Source organism: Schistocerca piceifrons, chromosome 2 (genome assembly GCF_021461385.2).
Source record: "Schistocerca piceifrons isolate TAMUIC-IGC-003096 chromosome 2, iqSchPice1.1, whole genome shotgun sequence".
Classification (NCBI taxonomy): Eukaryota; Metazoa; Arthropoda; class Insecta; order Orthoptera; family Acrididae; genus Schistocerca; species Schistocerca piceifrons.
This window is the reverse complement of record NC_060139.1, coordinates 575906755-575925942: the sequence shown is the minus strand read 5'-3', so window position 1 is coordinate 575925942 and position 19188 is coordinate 575906755. Positions and strand designations below refer to the sequence as shown.

General features: G+C 44.2%; 1 protein-coding gene across 1 annotated transcript in view; it reads right to left on the bottom strand.

The window, feature by feature from the left end:
- The window catches only part of LOC124775603 (proto-oncogene tyrosine-protein kinase receptor Ret-like), a 110209-nt gene extending 93045 nt beyond the window's left edge, over window positions 1-17164 (bottom strand). Inside the window, exons 1-2 of the mRNA XM_047250434.1 lie at window positions 16972-17164; window positions 8943-9131 (exon numbers count right to left, since the gene is read on the bottom strand). Coding sequence (XP_047106390.1) covers window positions 8943-9131; window positions 16972-17150 — 368 coding nt within the window. The 5' untranslated portion in view covers window positions 17151-17164. The remainder of the gene's footprint in view (window positions 1-8942; window positions 9132-16971) is intronic.
- Window positions 17165-19188: the final 2024 nt, after the last annotated feature.

Below are 19188 nucleotides of genomic sequence, written 5' to 3'. Positions count from 1 at the left end.
CAGGCAGATGTCTTGCCTAAATCATTTTATAATTTATTGTGATTATATAATGACTTTACTACACGGTAGACGACAGAATCACCTGAAAACTGGTTGTGTCCTAAATCTTTTATGTAAATAAAGACCAGCAGAGGGCCTGTGCAATTTTCTTGAGCGGCTTCAGTTACAACTTTTCTTTCTTTAGATGACTTCTCGTCAACTACTACAAACTGTTAGTTTCTGTCAGGCAATCATGTACGCAGGCGCACAGCTGAGACTATTCTTCACAGGCACGCAGTTGACTAGAACCTGCTTCAGAGAAATAGAGTCGGAAATCATCTGGAAATCCAGAAATATGGAAACAACAAGAGTATCATTTTCGGCGATACTATGCTAATTATTAAATAAAAATGGCTTATTCTTCGTCTGCCAAATTTTAATGAACAAATTTAACACTATTATTTTAAATTGCCTCAAAAAGTATTGAATTCACTAAATAATGCTTCTCCTTTCGTCCTACTGAGTGCGACATTGATTGCATGTTTATTTATCAATAATTCTTCAAATAAGCATGAGACAGCTGCTTTTAAATTCTTGGAACGAGAAAAGGGGCTACAATTTGGGCTGTCACATCTACATGACTACCCTGCAATTCACACTTAAGTGTCTGGGAGGGGGTTCACGAACCACCTTCAGCCCATTTCTCTACCATTCCACTCTCGGACAGCGTCTGAGGAAAATGAATACTTAGATGTTTCCGTGCGAGCTCTGATGTCTCTTATTTTATTATAATGATTATTTTCCCCTATGTAGATTGGAGTCAATAACATATTTTCGCATTAGGGGGAGAAAGTCGTAACTAAAATTTCGTGAAAAGATCCCTCCGTAGCCAAAAAACGCCTTTGTTTCAATGGTTGCCACCCCACCTCGCTTATCAGTGACACTCTCTCCCCTACTTCGGGAAGCTGCCCTTCTTTGGACTTTTTCGATGACCTTCGCGAACCGTGTCTGGTAAGCATCCCATATCACACTGCAATACTCTAGCAGAGGTGTTGTGCAGGCAATCCCTTTACTAGGGCTGTTGCATGTTTTTCGAATAAAACGCAGTCCTTAAGAACCACACCCATGATCGCCGCCAGCACACCGGACCTCATCGTTAATTCGGTGGGCGGAATCGATCATGGTTGGCGCTGCACCCAGAATCCTGTAAACACTGTGCTAAGGGGCGTGGCTATCCGGCCGCGTTGCCTAGAAATTTAATAATGATGAAAAAACGATAGACGCGTCTTCGCTGGTCGGGCTCAATTCGAACCGGGACTCGTCACTAAGACAATTATATTCCAGTCAATGAGATTCCAGGCCGAAGACGTGTCTGGAGATGCCCCGGACAGTGATGGGATACCAACCAGATTGTCGTCCACCGTAAGGCCCGACAGCCACGAGTGACAGTCTGGCATGCCATTTTCTTTTACAGCAGGTTGGTTGGTTGGTTGGTTTGGGGAAGGAGACCAGACAGCGTGGTCATCGGTCTCATCGGATTAGGGAAGGAAGTCGGCCGTGCCCTTTCAGAGGAACCATCCCGGCATTTGCCTGGAGTGATTTAGGGAAATCACGGAAAACCTAAATCAGGATGGCCGGACGCGGGATTGAACCGTCGTCCTCCCGAATGCGAGTCCAGTGTCTAACCACTGCGCCACCTCGCTAGGTTTTACAGCAGGACGCCTCTGGTTGTCAACTGTGGCACAGCGGTACGTCGACGATATGCTATACCTCGTCATGTTGCTCTTCATGGCAAGCCATCCTGGGCTTACATTTCGGCAAGATAATGCCCGCCCGCCCGCTTGTCTTCTTGCTTGCATAATCCAGCTTGGTCAGCAAGGTCGCCGGATCTCTCCCCAGTTGAGAAAGTTTGGACCATTGTAGGCAAGACCGACCAGCACGGCGTTTTGACGATCTAACGCGCCAATCACAATTTGGCACGATATTCCTCAGGAGGACACCCAACAACTCTGTCAATCAATACCAAGCCGAGAAACTGCTCGCAAAAGGGCCAGAGGCGGACCATCGCGTAACTGACTTGCACAGTTTGTGAAGCTCTTCCTCTTGAAATAATTATTCAATTTTTATGAAACTGTAATCATTTTTTTTTGTCTGTACATCTACATAACATCTACCCATTTCCGTCCCATTCGGATAATTCCTTCGTTGGACGCTGTTTTCTTTTGCCTTAGAACACATGTCATACTTGGAGATGGCGTCAGTGCTCATGCTCAGATGTCAGCAAGCCTAACCAATACGTCGCTTCCGGTTGTGCCTGCTAAGTTTAGAAAAGTCTTGCCTCGTCTGAGAGCTTGCTGACTAAGCATACTTATTCATCTTGCCACAACTTCCCTTGTGTCTCACAAATTCTCATAGAAAAATTAAGTTATGACAGTTGACCATGCGTGTTTTGTACTCGAAATCTTACATATTTTGATGAATAATTTTATGTGGTGCAGAGATCGATTTGTTGTTTACCGATCACAGATTTTTGTTGCAAAGGTCTGATATTCGAAATTTTTAACGTTACTCTGTGTGTATGGAAGCTTGCTCATCATTTTCTTCGGCCACATTATGTGTTTACATCTTGCATTCAGACCTTTAGGAAGCCATATTTACATATAATCAAAATATGCAGTTGAAGGGATACCAAGTTGTGTAGTACGAAAATCTACAATTTAAGGGATACAAACCAATAAAGACATCATGAAAACGTCTTCTTCCACTATAAAATGTTGCTTAGTTAGTTCGTTTGTCTTTGTCTTTGTTATGTATTTACATCTTAAATTCAGAGCATCACGATTAGATTTTGGTATTATTTTGTAGCTGACTATGGTAAATGCAGACTGTGAACGATTTACAGAGTCTTGGCACCATAGGTCCAATCAGTAAATGCAGCAGCCGCCCTCGAAAGTTCTTTTCTGAGCATAACCTCGAATAGTCCTAGATCAAATGTAATTAAATCAGTATTACCCTGTCAACCTCATCTATTATATTTCTCTAGTATAGAACATGATGCAGTACTTTTTTTCTCTTAAAATTATACTTGGTGGAATGATGCACTACTGACGAACTTGTAAAAATATCAGTTGTTCATGGTTTGACCTTTCTAGTATGACTTACATAACCTCTACATCTATCTACATCTACATTGATACTCCGCAAGCCACCCAACGGTGTGTGGCGGAGGGCACTTTACGTGCCACTGTCATTACCTCCCTTTCCTGTTCCAGTCGCGTATGGTTCGCGGGAAGAACGACTGTCTGAAAGCCTCCGTGCGCGCTCTAATCTCTCTAATTTTACATTCGTGATCTCCTCGGGAGGTATAAGTAGGGGGAAGCAATATATTCGATACCTCATCCAGAAACGCACCCTCTCGAAACCTGGCGAGCAAGTTACACCGCGATGCAGAGCGCCTCTCTTGCAGAGTCTGCCACTTGAGTTTATTAAACATCTCCGTAACGCTATCACGGTTACCAAATAACCCGGTAACGAAACGCGCCGCTCTTCTTTGGATCTTCTCTATCTCTTCCGTCAACCCGACCTGGTACGGATCCCACACTGATGAGCAATACTCAAGTATAGGTCGAACGAGTGTTTTGTAAGCCACCTCCTTTGTTGATGGACTACATTTTCTAAGCACTCTCCCAATGAATCTCAACCTGGTACCCGCCTTACCAACAATTAATTTTATATGATCATTCCACTTCAAATCATTCCGCACGCATACTCCCAGATATTTTACAGACGTAACTGCTACCAGTGTTTGTTCCGCTATCATATAATCATACAATAAAGGATCCTTCTTTCTATGTATTCGCAATACATTACATTTGTCTATGTTAAGGGTCAGTTGCCACTCCCTGCACCAAGTGCCTATCCGCTGCAGATCTTCCTGCATTTCGCTACAATTTTCTAATGCTGCAACTTCTCTGTATACTACAGCATCATCCGCGAAAAGCCGCATGGAACTTCCGACACTATCTACTAAGTCATTTATATATATTGTGAAAAGCAATGGTCCCATAACACTCCCCTGTGGCACGCCAGAGGTTACTTTAACGTCTGTAGACGTCTCTCCATTGATGACAACATGCTGTGTTCTGTTTGCTAAAAACTCTTCAATCCAGCCACACAGCTGGTCTGATATTCCGTAGGCTCTTACTTTGTTTATCAGGCGACAGTGCGGAACTGTATCGAACGCCTTCCGGAAGTCAAGAAAAATAGCATCTACCTGGGAGCCTGTATCTAATATTTTCTGGGTCTCATGAACAAATAAGGCGAGTTGGGTCTCACACGATCGGTGTTTCCGGAATCCATGTTCATTCCTACATAGTAGATTCTGGGTTTCCAGAAATGACATGATACGCGAGCAAAAAACATGTTCTAAAATTCTACGAGAGATCGACGTAAGAGATATAGGTCTATAGTTTTGCGCATCTGCTCGACGACCCTTCTTGAAGACTGGGACTATCTGTGCTCTTTTCCAATCATTTGGAACCCTCCGTTCCTCTAGAGACTTACGGTACACGGCTGTTAGAAGGGGGGCAAGTTCTTTCGCGTACTCTGTGTAGAATCGAATTGGAATCCCGTCAGGTCCAGTGGACTTTCCTCTATTGAGTGATTCCAGTTGCTTTTCTATTCCTTGGACACTTATTTCGATGTCAGCCATTTTTTCGTTTGTGCGAGGATTTAGAGAAGGAACTGCAGTGCGGTCTTCATCTGTGAAACAGCTTTGGAAAAAGGTGTTTAGTATTTCAGCTTTACGCGTGTCATCCTCTGTTTCAATGCCATCATCATCCCGTAGTGTCTGCATATGCTGTTTCGAGCCACTTACTGATTTAACGTAAGACCAGAACTTCCTAGGATTTTCTGTCAAGTCGGTACATAGAATTTTACTTTCGAATTCAATGAACGCTTCACGCATAGCCCTCCTTACGCTAACTTTGACATCGTTTAGCTTCTGTTTGTCTGAGAGGTTTTAGCTGCGTTTAAACTTGGAGTAGAGCTCTCTTTGCTTTCGCAGTAGTTTCCTAACTTTGTTGTTGTACCACGGTGGGTTTTTCCCGTCCCTCACAGTTTTACTCGGCACGTACCTGTCTAAAACGCATTTTACGATTGCCTTGAACTTTTTCCATAAGCACTCAACATTGTCAGTGTCGGAACAGAAATTTTCGTTTTGATCTGTTAGATAGTCTGAAATCTGCCTTCTATTACTCTTGCTAAACAGATAAACCTTCCTCCCTTTTTTTTATATTCCTATTAACCTCCATATTCAGGGATGCTGCAACGGCCTTATGATCACTGATTCCCTGTTCTGTACATACAGAGTCGAAAAGTTCGGGTCTGTTTGTTATCAGTAGGTCCAAGATGTTATCTCCACGAGTCGGTTCTCTGTTTAATTGCTCGAGGTAATTTTCGGATAGTGCACTCAGTATAATGTCACTCGATGCTCTGTCCCTACCACCCGTCCTAAACATCTGAGTGTGCCAGTCTATATCTGGTAAATTGAAATCTCCACCTAAGACTATAACATGCTGAGAAAATTTATGTGAAATGTATTCCAAATTTTCTCTCAGTTGCTCTGCCACTAATGCTGCTGAGTCGGGAGGTCGGTAAAAGGAGCCAATTATTAACCTAGTTCGGTTGTTTAGTGTAACCTCCACCCATAATAATTCACAGGAACTATCCACTTCTACTTCACTACAGGATACGAACACTCCACCACCGGTTGCATGCAATCTATCCTTTCTAAACACCGTCTGTACCTTTGTAAAAATTTTGGCAGAATTTATCTCTGGCTTAAGCCAGCTTTCTGTACCTATAACGATTTCAGCTTCGGTGCTTTCTATCAGCGCTTGAAGTTCCGGCACTTTACCAACGCAGCTTCGACAGTTGACAATCACAATACCGATTGCTGCTTGGTCCCCGCATGTCCTGACTTTGCCCCGCACCCGTTGAGGCTGTTGCCCTTTCTGTACTTGCTCAAGGCCATCTAACCTAAAAAACCGCCCAGCCCACTCCACACAACCCCTGCTACCCGTGTAGCCGCTTGTTGCGTGTAGTGGACTCCTGACCTATCCAGCGGAACCCGAAACCCCACCACCCTATGGCGCAAGTCGAGGAATCTGCAGCCCACATGGTCGCAGAACCGTCTCAGCCTCTGATTCAGACCCTCCACTCGGCTCTGTACCAAAGGTCCGCAGTCAGTCCTGTCGACGATGCTGCAGATGGTGAGCTCTGCTTTCATCCCGTTAGCGAGACTGGCAGTCTTCACCTCATGTAAAGCTATGATATTTTAGACGTTAATATAGGATTGTAACACATGACATAAACATTGTGTGTGTTATTATCTTCTTACCCCTTAAAATAGCGTTTGTTCAAGTTTGTTTTTGTTCATACTCTGTTTTGGGCCTATGATGATATACAACTGGCTGCTTAGTATGCTACAAATGTTTTGTACAGTTATAGAATAATTTAGACGTGGAGTTAGCATTATGGCAATTAATTTCAGAATTCATTGCTTATCATAATATTTTAGCTACTGTGCCTTTTGAGAAGTTATAAGCTTTGGTCAGGTGCGTTTTTGTACATAGCCGCATTGAAGACTAAAAATGAAAAGTAAGCTGTCTGATTAGCATGTTATTTAGCACCCACATGTGATAGCATTTTAGATGTGGAAATAACATTGTGACATGTGGAAGTACCGGTATTTAATGTGAGGGTCTATTGTTCTGTTTGGAGATTAAACTATGAATGTTCACAGGTGATGCTTAACATGTACAGAGATATGAAATTTACTGGTGACGCAGAATTTCAGGTGCTATGTGTTTTTGTTGTTTGTAATACTGTAAGAGAGAATACTCATAGAAATTCAGGAATTCAAGTATGCGCATCTTGTGTGTGTGTGTGTGTGTGTGTGTGTGTGTGTGTGTGTGTGTGTGTGTGTGTGTGTGTGTGCTGAATGGTGTCAATTTACATAATTAAACCGAAGCTTACATTTGTTATGTTCTGTGTGTGCCTGTGAGCTGATAGGGATGGTATTTGACATGAAAATTCTGATAAATGTTGCAGACCATTCCATTACTTTTAAACATTGCGCTATAATGACCGCTAGCACAGCTTGGCCAGTTCCACCATCTTAGATACTGTTAAATTTCCTACCAAAGCCTTTTTGCATGTTTTAAAATTTTCTCGGTAATGTCATTTTGTAAGTATTAAAATTTCTTACAAATGCCATTCTGGATTTTTGAAATTCTAACCCTCACCATGTTGCAATTTTTTAAATGTCACACCAACACCATTTTAATCTTTTGAATTTCTCGCAGCACCATGTTGCATTTCTGAATTTTCTGCAACCACCATCTTGGTTTTTTCGGCGGTTGCAGTGCCAATTAGTGGTGGGCGCTTCAACTGTGGTCTGGAGGCGCCACGGATATGACCATCTACCTGATTCAAGAATGCAACTGTAGTCCAGTTTTTCATATGCAGAAACATGCTTACAGTCCTAAACATCTTTAAATGACGTAGAAGCGAATAATACAGCGATAAAATGGTACAGTGGGATCAGTTTCACACTCTTTTCCCAAAAATGCTACACATAAAAATAATAATCCACTCCAATAGGGCATCGAAATTATGTCTAAAAGTAAATTACAGGATACGCCTAAAATTAACTAATTGCACTTTGTCGCCCGCATCTCGTGCTCGTGCGGTAGCGTTCTCGCTTCCCACGCACGGGTTCCCGGGTTCGATTCCCGGCGGGGTCAGGGATTTTCTCTGCCTCGTGATGGCTGGGTGTTGTGTGCTGTCCTTAGGTTAGTTAGGTTTAAGTAGTTCTAAGTTCTAGGGGACTGATGACCATAGATGTTCAGTCCCATAGTGCTCAGAGCCATTTGAACCATTTTTGCACATTGTCTGATATAAAAACGCTAAATACCTTAGGAAAAGTCACGACTTATACAAGAGACATAATACTGGATCAAACTATGAATGTACTACAACTATATTAATGATTTTTTATACCCAGTCAATCAGAGAAGTTCCCTCATTCAGAGGTTGCTCATTGACGACTGACGAGGAGAATATAGCAAGTGCCATAACCTGATTTTCTAGAAACTTTGTTCAGTGGAAGAGGAGTCAAAATAAACGAACACGCGTCTCGGCTTATCCGTAAGTACTCGACCGTTTCTGAGAAAACGACCGTCGAAATTTTCAAGGTATTGTATGTGACTTTTAGCGCCGAAATGGGAAATTGCATCCTCTCAGTTTGGCGCTCCGTGTTCGAAATCCGACTATTGATTTTATTTATTTTTGTTCATTTATCTGCCCATGCACGTAGAAGATTTCTGAACGAGTGTTTATTTTCAAGTTAAAAGATACAAGGACGTTAATAGTAAAATTACAACTGTGTCTCACAATAAATGTCATATATTTATTAGATAATACATCCGTGTATGATATTCTTGGAGGTTATAATCTTTTTAAATTTTCATATCTTATATTTAAGTTCTTTATTTTATTCTTATTTTTGTTCTTGAGGAAGATTTTGTGAATTTCCTTGGACGACACTGACCATAGAATCCTAGAAAACATAGAAGGTAGGGTTCCCACAGTGCCATTTCTAGGGAAAGAAACGACGTTAACATTGCTGGTGTCTTCACACGTCGTTAATAATTTCGCGTCAAACATAACGAATCAGTTTACCGAAAACTGGCTCTTGCAACTGATTGTGAATGAAGGTACATCAGGAATTTCATTAAAATAGTTTCAAGTAGTTTTCTCATCCAGTTATTTATTTTTTGATTAATTCACCAGACAAACAACTAATAGAGGAAAAGGGACAATGTTATTTCAATGTATATTGGAAACATTCGTGTTGTCCTGGTCAGTGAGGGTGGCCGTGCAGCGCGTGGTGTACTCACTGCACGTGGTTGACGGTGACGTTGTGCGCGCCCGTGCCGAGGCCGCAGAAGGCGTTGCAGTCGGACAGGGACTCCATGTTGGCGCACGGCCGGCGCTTCCTGCCGCCCGCCTGACAGGCTTCGGAGGCGCCCTCCAGCACGCGCACCCTGATGCCGGCGCGGCCCTCGGAGCCCCACGTCACCGTCACACTGCAACGTCGCACACACTGTCAGACCCAACGGATACTTCACATTAAATGAATGCAAGCACAGATACTGCGTTAACTTTTTTTAGCGATTGGCGCATTTTAGTGATATTCTTTGTGATATCTAGCACACATTATGGAGAAAAATAATCCGATAATACACTGAAGCGCAAAAAAAAAAAAAAATGTACTCCTATCTAATAAAGTGCAGGGCACCCACGAGCACGCAGAAGTGCCGCAACACGACGTGGTTCAAAGTGGCTCTAAGCGCTATGGGACGTAACATCTGGGGTCATCAGTCCCCTAGACTTAGAACTACGTAAACCTAACTAACCTAAGGACATCACAAACATCTATGCCCGAGGCAGGATTCGAACCTGCGTCCGTAACGTCAGCGCGGTTCCGGACTGAAGCGCCTAGAACCGCACGGCCACAGCGGCCGGCAACAACAGGACGTATTTGGGCGTAACATTGCAGAGCGATATGAAGTGGGACAAGCATGTAATGGCAGTTGTGGGGAAAGTGGATAGTCGTCTTCGGTTCATTGGTAGAATTTTGGGGAGACGTGGTTCATCTGTAAAGGAGACCGCTTATAAAACACTAATACGACCTATTCTTGAGTACTGCTCGAGCGTTTGGGATCCCTATCAGGTCGGATTGAGGGAGGACATAGAAGCAATTCAGAGGCGGGCTGCTAGATTTGTTACTGGTAGGTTTGATCATCACGCAAGTGTTGCGGAAATGCTTCAGGAACTCGGGTGGGAGTCTCTAGAGGAAAGGAGGCGTTCTTTTCGTGAATCGCTACTGAGGAAATTTAGAGAACCAGCATTTGAGGCTGACTGCAGTACAATTTTACTGCCGCCAACTTATATTTCGCAGAAAGACCACAAAGATAAGTTAAGAGAGATTGGGGCTCGTACAGAGGCATATAGGCAATCATTTTCCCTCGTTCTGTTTGGGAGTGGACAGGGAGAGAAGATGCTAGTTGAGATTCGAGGTACCCTCCGGCACGCACCGTATCGTGGATTGCGGAGTATGTATGTAGATGTAGACGTGGCATGGACCATGAATCCTGTACGGCTGTCCATAAATCCGCAAGAGTACGAGGGGTGGAGATCTCTTCTGAATAGCACGTGGCAAGGCATCCGAGATATGCTCTATAATGTTCATGTTTGGGGAGTTTGGTGGCCAGCGGAAGTGTTTAAACTCAGAAGAGTGTTCCTGAAGCCCCTCTGCAGCAATTCTGGACGCATGGGTTGCCACATTGCCCTGCTGGAATTGCCCAAGTCCGTCAGAATGCACAATGTACATGAATGGATGCAGGTGATCAGACAGAATGCTTACGTACGTGTCACATGACAAACTCGTATCTAGACGTATCAGGGGTCCCATATCACTCCAACTCCACGTGCCCCCACCATTACAGAGCTTCCACTAGCTTGAACAGTCACCTGCTGACATGCAGGGCCGATGGGTTCATGAGGTTGTCTCCATACCCTACACGTCTATCCGCTCGATAAAATTTGCAACGAGACTCGTCCGACCAGGGAACATGGTTAAAGCCATCAACAGTCCAATGCCGGTGTCGACGGACCCAGACGAGGCTCAAAAATGGTTCAAATGGCTCTAAGAGCTATGGGACTTAACATCTGACGTCATCAGTCCCCTAGACTAAGAACTACTTAAACCTAACTAACCTAAGGACACCACACACATCCATGCCCGAGGCAGGATTCGAACCTGAAACCGTAGCAGCAGCGTGGTTCCGGACTGAAGCGCCTAGAACCGCTCGGTCACAGAGGCCGGCCCAGGCGAGGCGTAAAGCTTTTTGTCGTGCAGTCATCAAGGGTACACGAGTGGGCCTTCGACACCGAAAGCTCATATCGATGATGTTTCGTTGAATTGTTCTTAATTACCCTGATTACTTTCAAGCAATTTAACCTCTTTTTGCAAAACTAGACCTTACGTTGGTCAGTTTGGTATCCCACTTCCCAGTCTTCGTCTGGTTATGAAAATTCAGACAAAAATCCATTGTGTAGTTTCTAGTAACTCATGTTTTCGCTTCGCTCAATCATTTGTTGACAGTTAAAATCACACAAACGTAAGCGTTTATCCATTAAATAGCTAGGCCTTGAAGAGATGAACTGGTTGACACTTTATTTACATTACTAGCAGCAGTTGTTAGTGGAATATTACAGTTTTCCCTCAAGCCACCAACTAAGTTTTCTGTACTAACACTGATTACTTTCAAGGAATTAAATATTTTTTCGTGAAATTACATCTCACGCTGGTAAATTTAACACCTCATTTGGCCATTTCATATTCTTCATTTGGCTGTGAAAGTTCGGACAAACGTTTTCCTCAAATGACTAACCAAGCTTTTTTAATTAGTTTGTTTTCTTTCAAGTAACTAAATATTACTTTGAAGTACTAGACCACACGCTGCTCAGTTTTATACCCAATTTGACCATTTACAGCTCTTCGCTTGGCTATGGAAAGTGGGACAATAGTCCATTGTGTAATTTCTAGAGAGTTTGATCAATAAATACTAGGAAAAGTAGATACCAGCCAGAGATTTACTGGAACAGTAATTGTTACACGGGAGAAATGGTTTACAAAGCATTTGCTCGATTGATTCATGAATATTGTTGGTCATCAGTCTATCATCCTTACCAAGAAAGATTTGTAAAAGATATAGACAAGGTCCAACGCAGCGCGACGCGTTTGTGTTACAGGTTCGTATATTCGGCGCAGGAGCGTTACAATGGAGGCAGTGAGCCTCACGGAGAGGTTTACTATTCGAATTTCCGGAGCGTACGTTTCAAGAAGACTCACGCAACGCAGTCCTTTCTCCTACGTACGTTTAGCAAAGTTACCAGAGAGACTAGAAATCACACAGAGCTTTTCAACATTGTTCCTACGCGCCATTCGTGAATTTAACTGGTGAAGGGGGAGAAGTTAATGGTATCATTAGTATTATTCCTCTCAAATCGTAAGATATTTACATTTATATCTACATTTACACTCTGCAAACCACTGTGAACTGTATGGCAAAGGATACGTCTCATTTTACCAGTTATTAAGGTTATTTCCTGTTCGATTCATGTATGGAGCGTGGATAAAATGGTTGCTTAAACGGCTCATGCATGCTGTAATTAAATTAATATTGTTCTCACGATCCCTATGGGAGCGATACGTAAGGGGGCTGCAGAATATTCCAGTCATAATTTAAAGTCGCTTCTTGAAACTTTATAAATAGGTTTTCTCGGGATTGTTTACATTTACCTTCAAGAGTCTGCCAATTCAGTTTCTCCAGCGTCTATGTGAACCTCTGCTATGTTTCGAACAAACCTGTGACTATTCGTGCTGCCCTTCTCTGTATACGTCCAATATCGCCTGTTAGTCCTATTTGATACGGGTCCCACATCCTTAAAAAATATTGAAAGATGTGTCGCACGAGTAATTAATAAGCAATCTCCTTTGAAGACTGATTGCATCTCCCCAGTATTCTACCAATAAACAGACGGCTACGACCTGCTTTAACCACGACGGAGTCTATGTGCCATTTCCATTTCGTGTGAGTAAAAATTGCTGCAACCAGGTAGGACTTGCCCGTTTCCATCTGAGACTCAGTGACGTTATAGTTGTGGTGTACTACGTTTTTGTGTTTTGTAAAGTGCATAAATTTACGTATATGAACATTTAAAGCAAGATACCAATCTTTGCACCCCTCTGAAATATCATTTAGATCAGAATAGATATTTATGCCGCTCCTTTCAGACAGTACTTCATTGTAGATAACTGTATCATCTGCATTAGTTTGAGGTTACTATTAATATTGTCCACAAGGTCATTAATATAGAGTGTTAACAGTGAGAGCCCCAGCACTCTTCTCTGGGGCACACCTGAAGTTGCTTCGACATTAGTTGATGACTCTCCATCCAAGATAACGTACTGTATCCTCCCTACCAAAAAATCCTCACGTCACAAATTTCGCTTGATACCCTGTATGACAATGATCGTAGATGCGGTACTAAGTCAAATGCTTTTCTGAAATAGAGAAATATTTCATTGAACTTTATTCAAAGCTTTCAGTACGTCATATGAATGAAAGTGTAAGTTGGATTTCTCATGATCGATAATTTCGGAATCCATATTCGTTGGCAGGGAGGAGGTCATTCTGTTCGTTGCATTTCTTTATGTTTGAGCTCGGAACATGGTCTAAGGCTCTACAACAAATCGATGTCAAGGATATTGGACGGAAGTTTTATGGATCACTTGTACTACGCTTCTTGTAAATGGCTGTGGCCTGTGGTTTCTTCCAATTACTTGTCACAGTTTTTTGTTCGAGGGGTCTACGATAGATTACAGTTAAAAGAGAGGCTACTCAGTCGTAAATTCAGTATTTAATCTCATAGGGGTTTGATCGGGCCATGAATCAGTGTTCAGTTTTAATGACTTCAAATGCTTCTCAACGCCATTGACACTAATACCTATTTCACTCATCTTTTCAGTGATACGAGAGTTAAACATAACAATACCAACGTATTTTTCATAATGCTCGTAACCAAGGTGGGGTGGGGGAGGGTCGTAGGTTACGCCAACCAAAAAAATCTAACAAGCTAACAGGCTTCGTTAACTGTTATCGGCTTATACACTCCTGGAAATGGAAAAAAGAACACATTGACACCGGTGTGTCAGACCCACCATACTTGCTCCAGACACTGCGAGAGGGCTGTACAAGCAATGATCACACGCACGGCACAGCGGACACACCAGGAACCGCGGTGTTGGCCGTCGAATGGCGCTAGCTGCGCAGCATTTGTGCACCGCCGCCGTCAGTGTCAGCCAGTTTGCCGTGGCATACGGAGCTCCATCGCAGTCTTTAACGCTGGTAGCATGCCGCGACAGCGTGGACGTGAACCGTATGTGCAGTTGACGGACTTTGAGCGAGGGCGTATAGTGGGCATGCGGGAGGCCGGGTGGACGTACCGCCGAATTGCTCAACACGTGGGGCGTGAGGTCTCCACAGTACATCGATGTTGTCGCCAGTGGTCGGCGGAAGGTGCACGTGCCCGTCGACCTGGGACCGGACCGCAGCGACGCACGGATGCACGCCAAGACCGTAGGATCCTACGCAGTGCCGTAGGGGACCGCACCGCAACTTCCCAGCAAATTAGGGACACTGTTGCTCCTGGGGTATCGGCGAGGACCATTCGCAACCGTCTCCATGAAGCTGGGCTACGGTCCCGCACACCGTTAGGCCGTCTTCCGCTCACGCCCCAACATCGTGCAGCCCGCCTCCAGTGGTGTCGCGACAGGCGTGAATGGAGGGACGAATGGAGACGTGTCGTCTTCAGCGATGAGAGTCGCTTCTGCCTTGGTGCCAATGATGGTCGTATGTGTGTTTGGCGCCGTGCAGGTGAGCGCCACAATCAGGACTGCATACGACCGAGGCACACAGGGCCAACACCCGGCATCATGGTGTGGGGAGCGATCTCCTACACTGGCCGTACACCACTGGTGATCGTCGAGGGGACACTGAATAGTGCACGGTACATCCAAACCGTCATCGAACCCATCGTTCTACCATTCCTAGACCGGCAAGGGAACTTGCTGTTCCAACAGGACAATGCACGTCCGCATGTATCCCGTGCCACCCAACGTGCTCTAGAAGGTGTAAGTCAACTACCCTGGCCAGCAAGATCTCCGGATCTGTCCCCCATTGAGCATGTTTGGGACTGGATGAAGCATCGTCTCACGCGGTCTGCACGTCCAGCACGAACGCTGGTCCAACTGAGGCGCCAGGTGGAAATGGCATGGCAAGCCGTTCCACAGGACTACATCCAGCATCTCTACGATCGTCTCCATGGGAGAATAGCAGCCTGCATTGCTGCGAAAGGTGGATATACACTGTACTAGTGCCGACATTGTGCATGCTCTGTTGCCTGTGTCTATGTGCCTGTGGTTCTGTCAGTGTGATCATGTGATGTATCTGACCCCAGGAATGTGTCAATAAAGTTTCCCCTTCCTGGGACAATGAATTCACGGTGTTCTTATTTCAATTTCCAGGAGTGTATTAAGCATAATCTTTTAAAGAGGACGTGATGTGTTAGCAGGGTTCACAACACGAAAATATCTTTCAACACACTCTTAGGAGTATCAACACATTTTCAGTTACTTGTACTACCAAGGAAAGAGGGATGGGGTCTTTATGCCGAGCCTAAAAAAAATTTAAAAATGCAAATTTCGCTGGTTGTTGTTGAATTTTACGATATAATTTTGAAGGATATACTCATGTGCCGCGCGGGATTAGCCGAACGGTCTAAAGACGCTGCAGTTTTGGGCTGAGCGACTGGTCCCGGCGGAGGTTCGAGTCCTCCCTCGGGCATGGGTGTGTGTGTTTGTCCTTAGGATAATTTAGGTTAAGTAGTGTGTAAGCTTAGGGACGGATGACCTTATCAGTTAAGTTTCGTAAAATTTCACAAACATTTGAACATTTTTTGATACTCATGTGCAAGTACGGTCCTGAAACTAAAAATATTAAATATGACATCCACTACGGAAAGTGACATCTACTGCTGAGACTTATAATTTTTGGAATAAATTTAACTGAAAAATGAAGAACATTTATTGAATCAGGTAGAAGAATGAAGTAGAAACAATATACAGTGTGGTCCATTGATCATGACTGGGCCAAATATCTCACGAAATAAGCGTCAAACGAGAAAACTACAAAGAACGAATCTGTAATAAAAAATTGGTGTTCCTACTTTAAAAAACGCAGTTGATATCCGTTTGACCTATGGCAGCGCCATCTAGCGGGCCAACCATAGCGCCATCTGGTTTCCTCCTTCAAGCTAGACGAGTTTAGTTCTTTGTAGTTTTTTCGTTTGATGCTTATTTCGTGAGATATTTGGCCCAGTCTCTTTCAATGGTCCACCCTGTATATGTTTTCCAAAATTATACATGTAAAGTAATTGATCAGATTAAAATATTTTGTAAAGGAGCATCTCAAAACGGAGTTAGGCATATCTACTTTCGCTTTCCTACCTGAGTTTCAGTTGCTATCTCATCTGGGAGTGATTGTAGGTCGTTAAGTCGTTGGCTATAACGACCGGCTCCTCCGCCATAGCGAGAGTTGTTACATCTACATCTACATTTATACTCCGCAAGCGTATGGTGCGGGGGAAGAACGACTGCCGTAAAGCCTCCGTGCGCGCTCGAATCTCTCTAATTTTACATTCATGATCTCCTCTGGAGGTATAAGTAGGGGGAAGCAATATACTCGATACCTCATCCAGAAACGCACCCTCTCGAAGCCTGGACAGCAAGCAACACCACGATGCAGAGCGCCTCTCTTGCAGAGTCTGCCACTTGAGTTTGCTAAACATCTCCGTAACGCTATCACGCTTACCAAATAACCCTGTGGCGAAACGCGCCGCTCTTCGCTGGATCTTCTCTATCTCCTCCGTCAACCCGACCTGGTACTGATCCCACACTGATGAGCAATACTCAAGTATAGGTCGAACGAGTGTTTTGTAAGCCACCTCCTTTGTTGATGGAATACATTTTCTAAGGACTCTCCCAATGAATGTCAACTTGGCACCCGCCTTACCAACAATTAATTTTATATATTATCATTCCACTTCAAATCGTTCCGCACGCATACGCCCAGATATTTTACAGAAGTAACTGCTACCAGTGTTTATTCCGCTATCATATAATCATACAATAAAGGATCCTTCTTTCTATGTATTCGCAATACATTACATTTGTCTATGTTACAGACGTGCACTTGAGAATTTGAGCATGCTCGTGACGTTTTACCAGAGTGTGCTTACTTGTAGAGAGTGACATTAGGATCTAGCTGCTTGTGGCCCTTGAGGTAGAGGATCCCGCCGACTGGAGTGACGGCGAAGGGGTGGACGGGCGGCGACACTTCGGCCAGCTGGAAGACGAGTCCGCTGGCTCTGTCGAGCTCCGCCATGCGGTCCGGCTGCGCCACGCGGCTGTACGGCATGGCGCCGCTGAGCAGCGTGGCCTCGCCGGGGTAGGAGACGGCGGGAGGCGCGCCGCGCTGCGCCGCCGGCTGCGGGCCCGCCACGTTCAGCCGCACCTCGGCGTCCGCCTGAGCAACACACGAGGGCGGTCCAGGCAGCGCGGCAGGAGGCGCTGGGCAGGCAGGCGCCGGCCGGCAACCCGCAGCACGCAGTCAGGAGAGTGCCCGGAGTAGCAGAGCTTGGGACGATGGGTAGTGGTGGAGTTATGGGTAGGTGGACAGCGTGCCGCAAGGGAGAAGTTGAGGACTGGAGGAGAAGTGCCTTTCTGAACTGAAGCCAACACTCACATTTGTTGTAAATATTAAGTGGAGCGTCTCCTTACTCACACATGCATAGTAACCATCCAAAAAGATCTACTGCTACCTCTGTTTTGGTTAGCATCTAAAAAAAAGAAACGCTGAAAATGCAACAAAAGCAGTGATTTATTTTCGTCTGACTTTCAGAGAAGTGTCGTGGGTGGCAAATTTGGAATAAAACCTACATTTATCTTGATACCGTGATAAAATTTGCTTCTTTGCCAAAATACGGAGTTTACCTCACTAATATATTGTGCAGACGTAATTACACCAGAATTCTGAAACAGTGGTTTACTAAGTTTATTAAGTGAGGAAGTTAGGACAAGTAAGGTCAGTAGCTTATGAAAAAACACATCCTCGGTACGAAAATAAGCGTTTAATGTCTTCATTTATGATATTTAACCAACTATCGATGGCCTTTAAAAATGACATTCTTTCATCGAAAAAATCTGTAGTGCACGGAATAATAACACAGACAAAGTAGTTTCACGTAATAGTTTTATGCACGCCAGGTTAGCCGCGCGGTCTAACGCGCTGCTTCCCGAGAGGGAAGGCGTGCTGATCTCCGGCACAAATCCTCCCGGCGGATTAGTGTCGAGGTCCGGTGTGCCGACCAACCTGTGGATGGTTTTTAAGGCGGTTTTCCATCTACCTCGGCGAATGCTCTTATTTCGCCTCAGTTATACTATGTCGGCGACTGCTGCGCAATCACTGTCTCATCATACGCGTACACCATAATTACTCTACCACACGAACATTTCGGGTTACACTCGTCTGGTATGAGACGTTTCCGGGGGAGGGAGGGTCCACTGTGGGGACCGAACCGCACAATAACCCTTGGTTGGTACGGTGTGGGGTGGCGGAGGGGTGGGTGGACTGCTGTAGCCTGTTAACCACTGAGGGCTACAGTGGGACAAAGCCTCTCCGTCGTTTCTAGTCCCAGGTTTAGATGCACAATACACAATACAATAACTATATGGCAAAATACTCTTCTCTTCCATGGTATCTTTTCCAAAACTCTCTTCGACATCTCAAATGATGTATGAGGAGTGTTACACATATTTTATCCTCATGTTATCGCAGGGGAAACGCTATAGCAAATGAGTACGCTACATACAATCAATTTTCTCGAGATAGAGACCTCCACCTAAGTCTAAAGAAAATTTCAATATGTTAACTAAATTTCATATGCAGCAAAATACAATGTAATATGCGCCAAACGCCAAATCATAGCGAGTTCTACGAAAGCTACCAAATAATATTGGCCTTCCGTTTCGAACAAACAAATGAACTCGTCCAGCGCTTTGGACGAAAATTGACACTGTGCACTGTCCGTCACATCCTGTGAGAAAACTTCAGTTTTAAATCGTAACTGATAACACAGGTATTATAATAATGTTTTTAAAAAATAAGTTAAAGTTCATATTTATTTCAAATGTGCAAATCGATGTTTTTTCCGAGCACTTATTCACTTCCCGCAGAACACTGTTTGGTAAATGCTGCCTTAGACGGCCAGTAATACTGCACAACATTTCCTGAAGTCCACTAATAATGAACGCTTAGAGGTGAGACTGAGAGGTTCCGCAATAATATTGAGAACATCAAAAACTTTTGAAATATACTGCATTGCCCGGAAATATTGTTATTCACAATATCTTTACGGATATCATTGTGCGCACTCGTATTTCTTGTTGTGATGTTG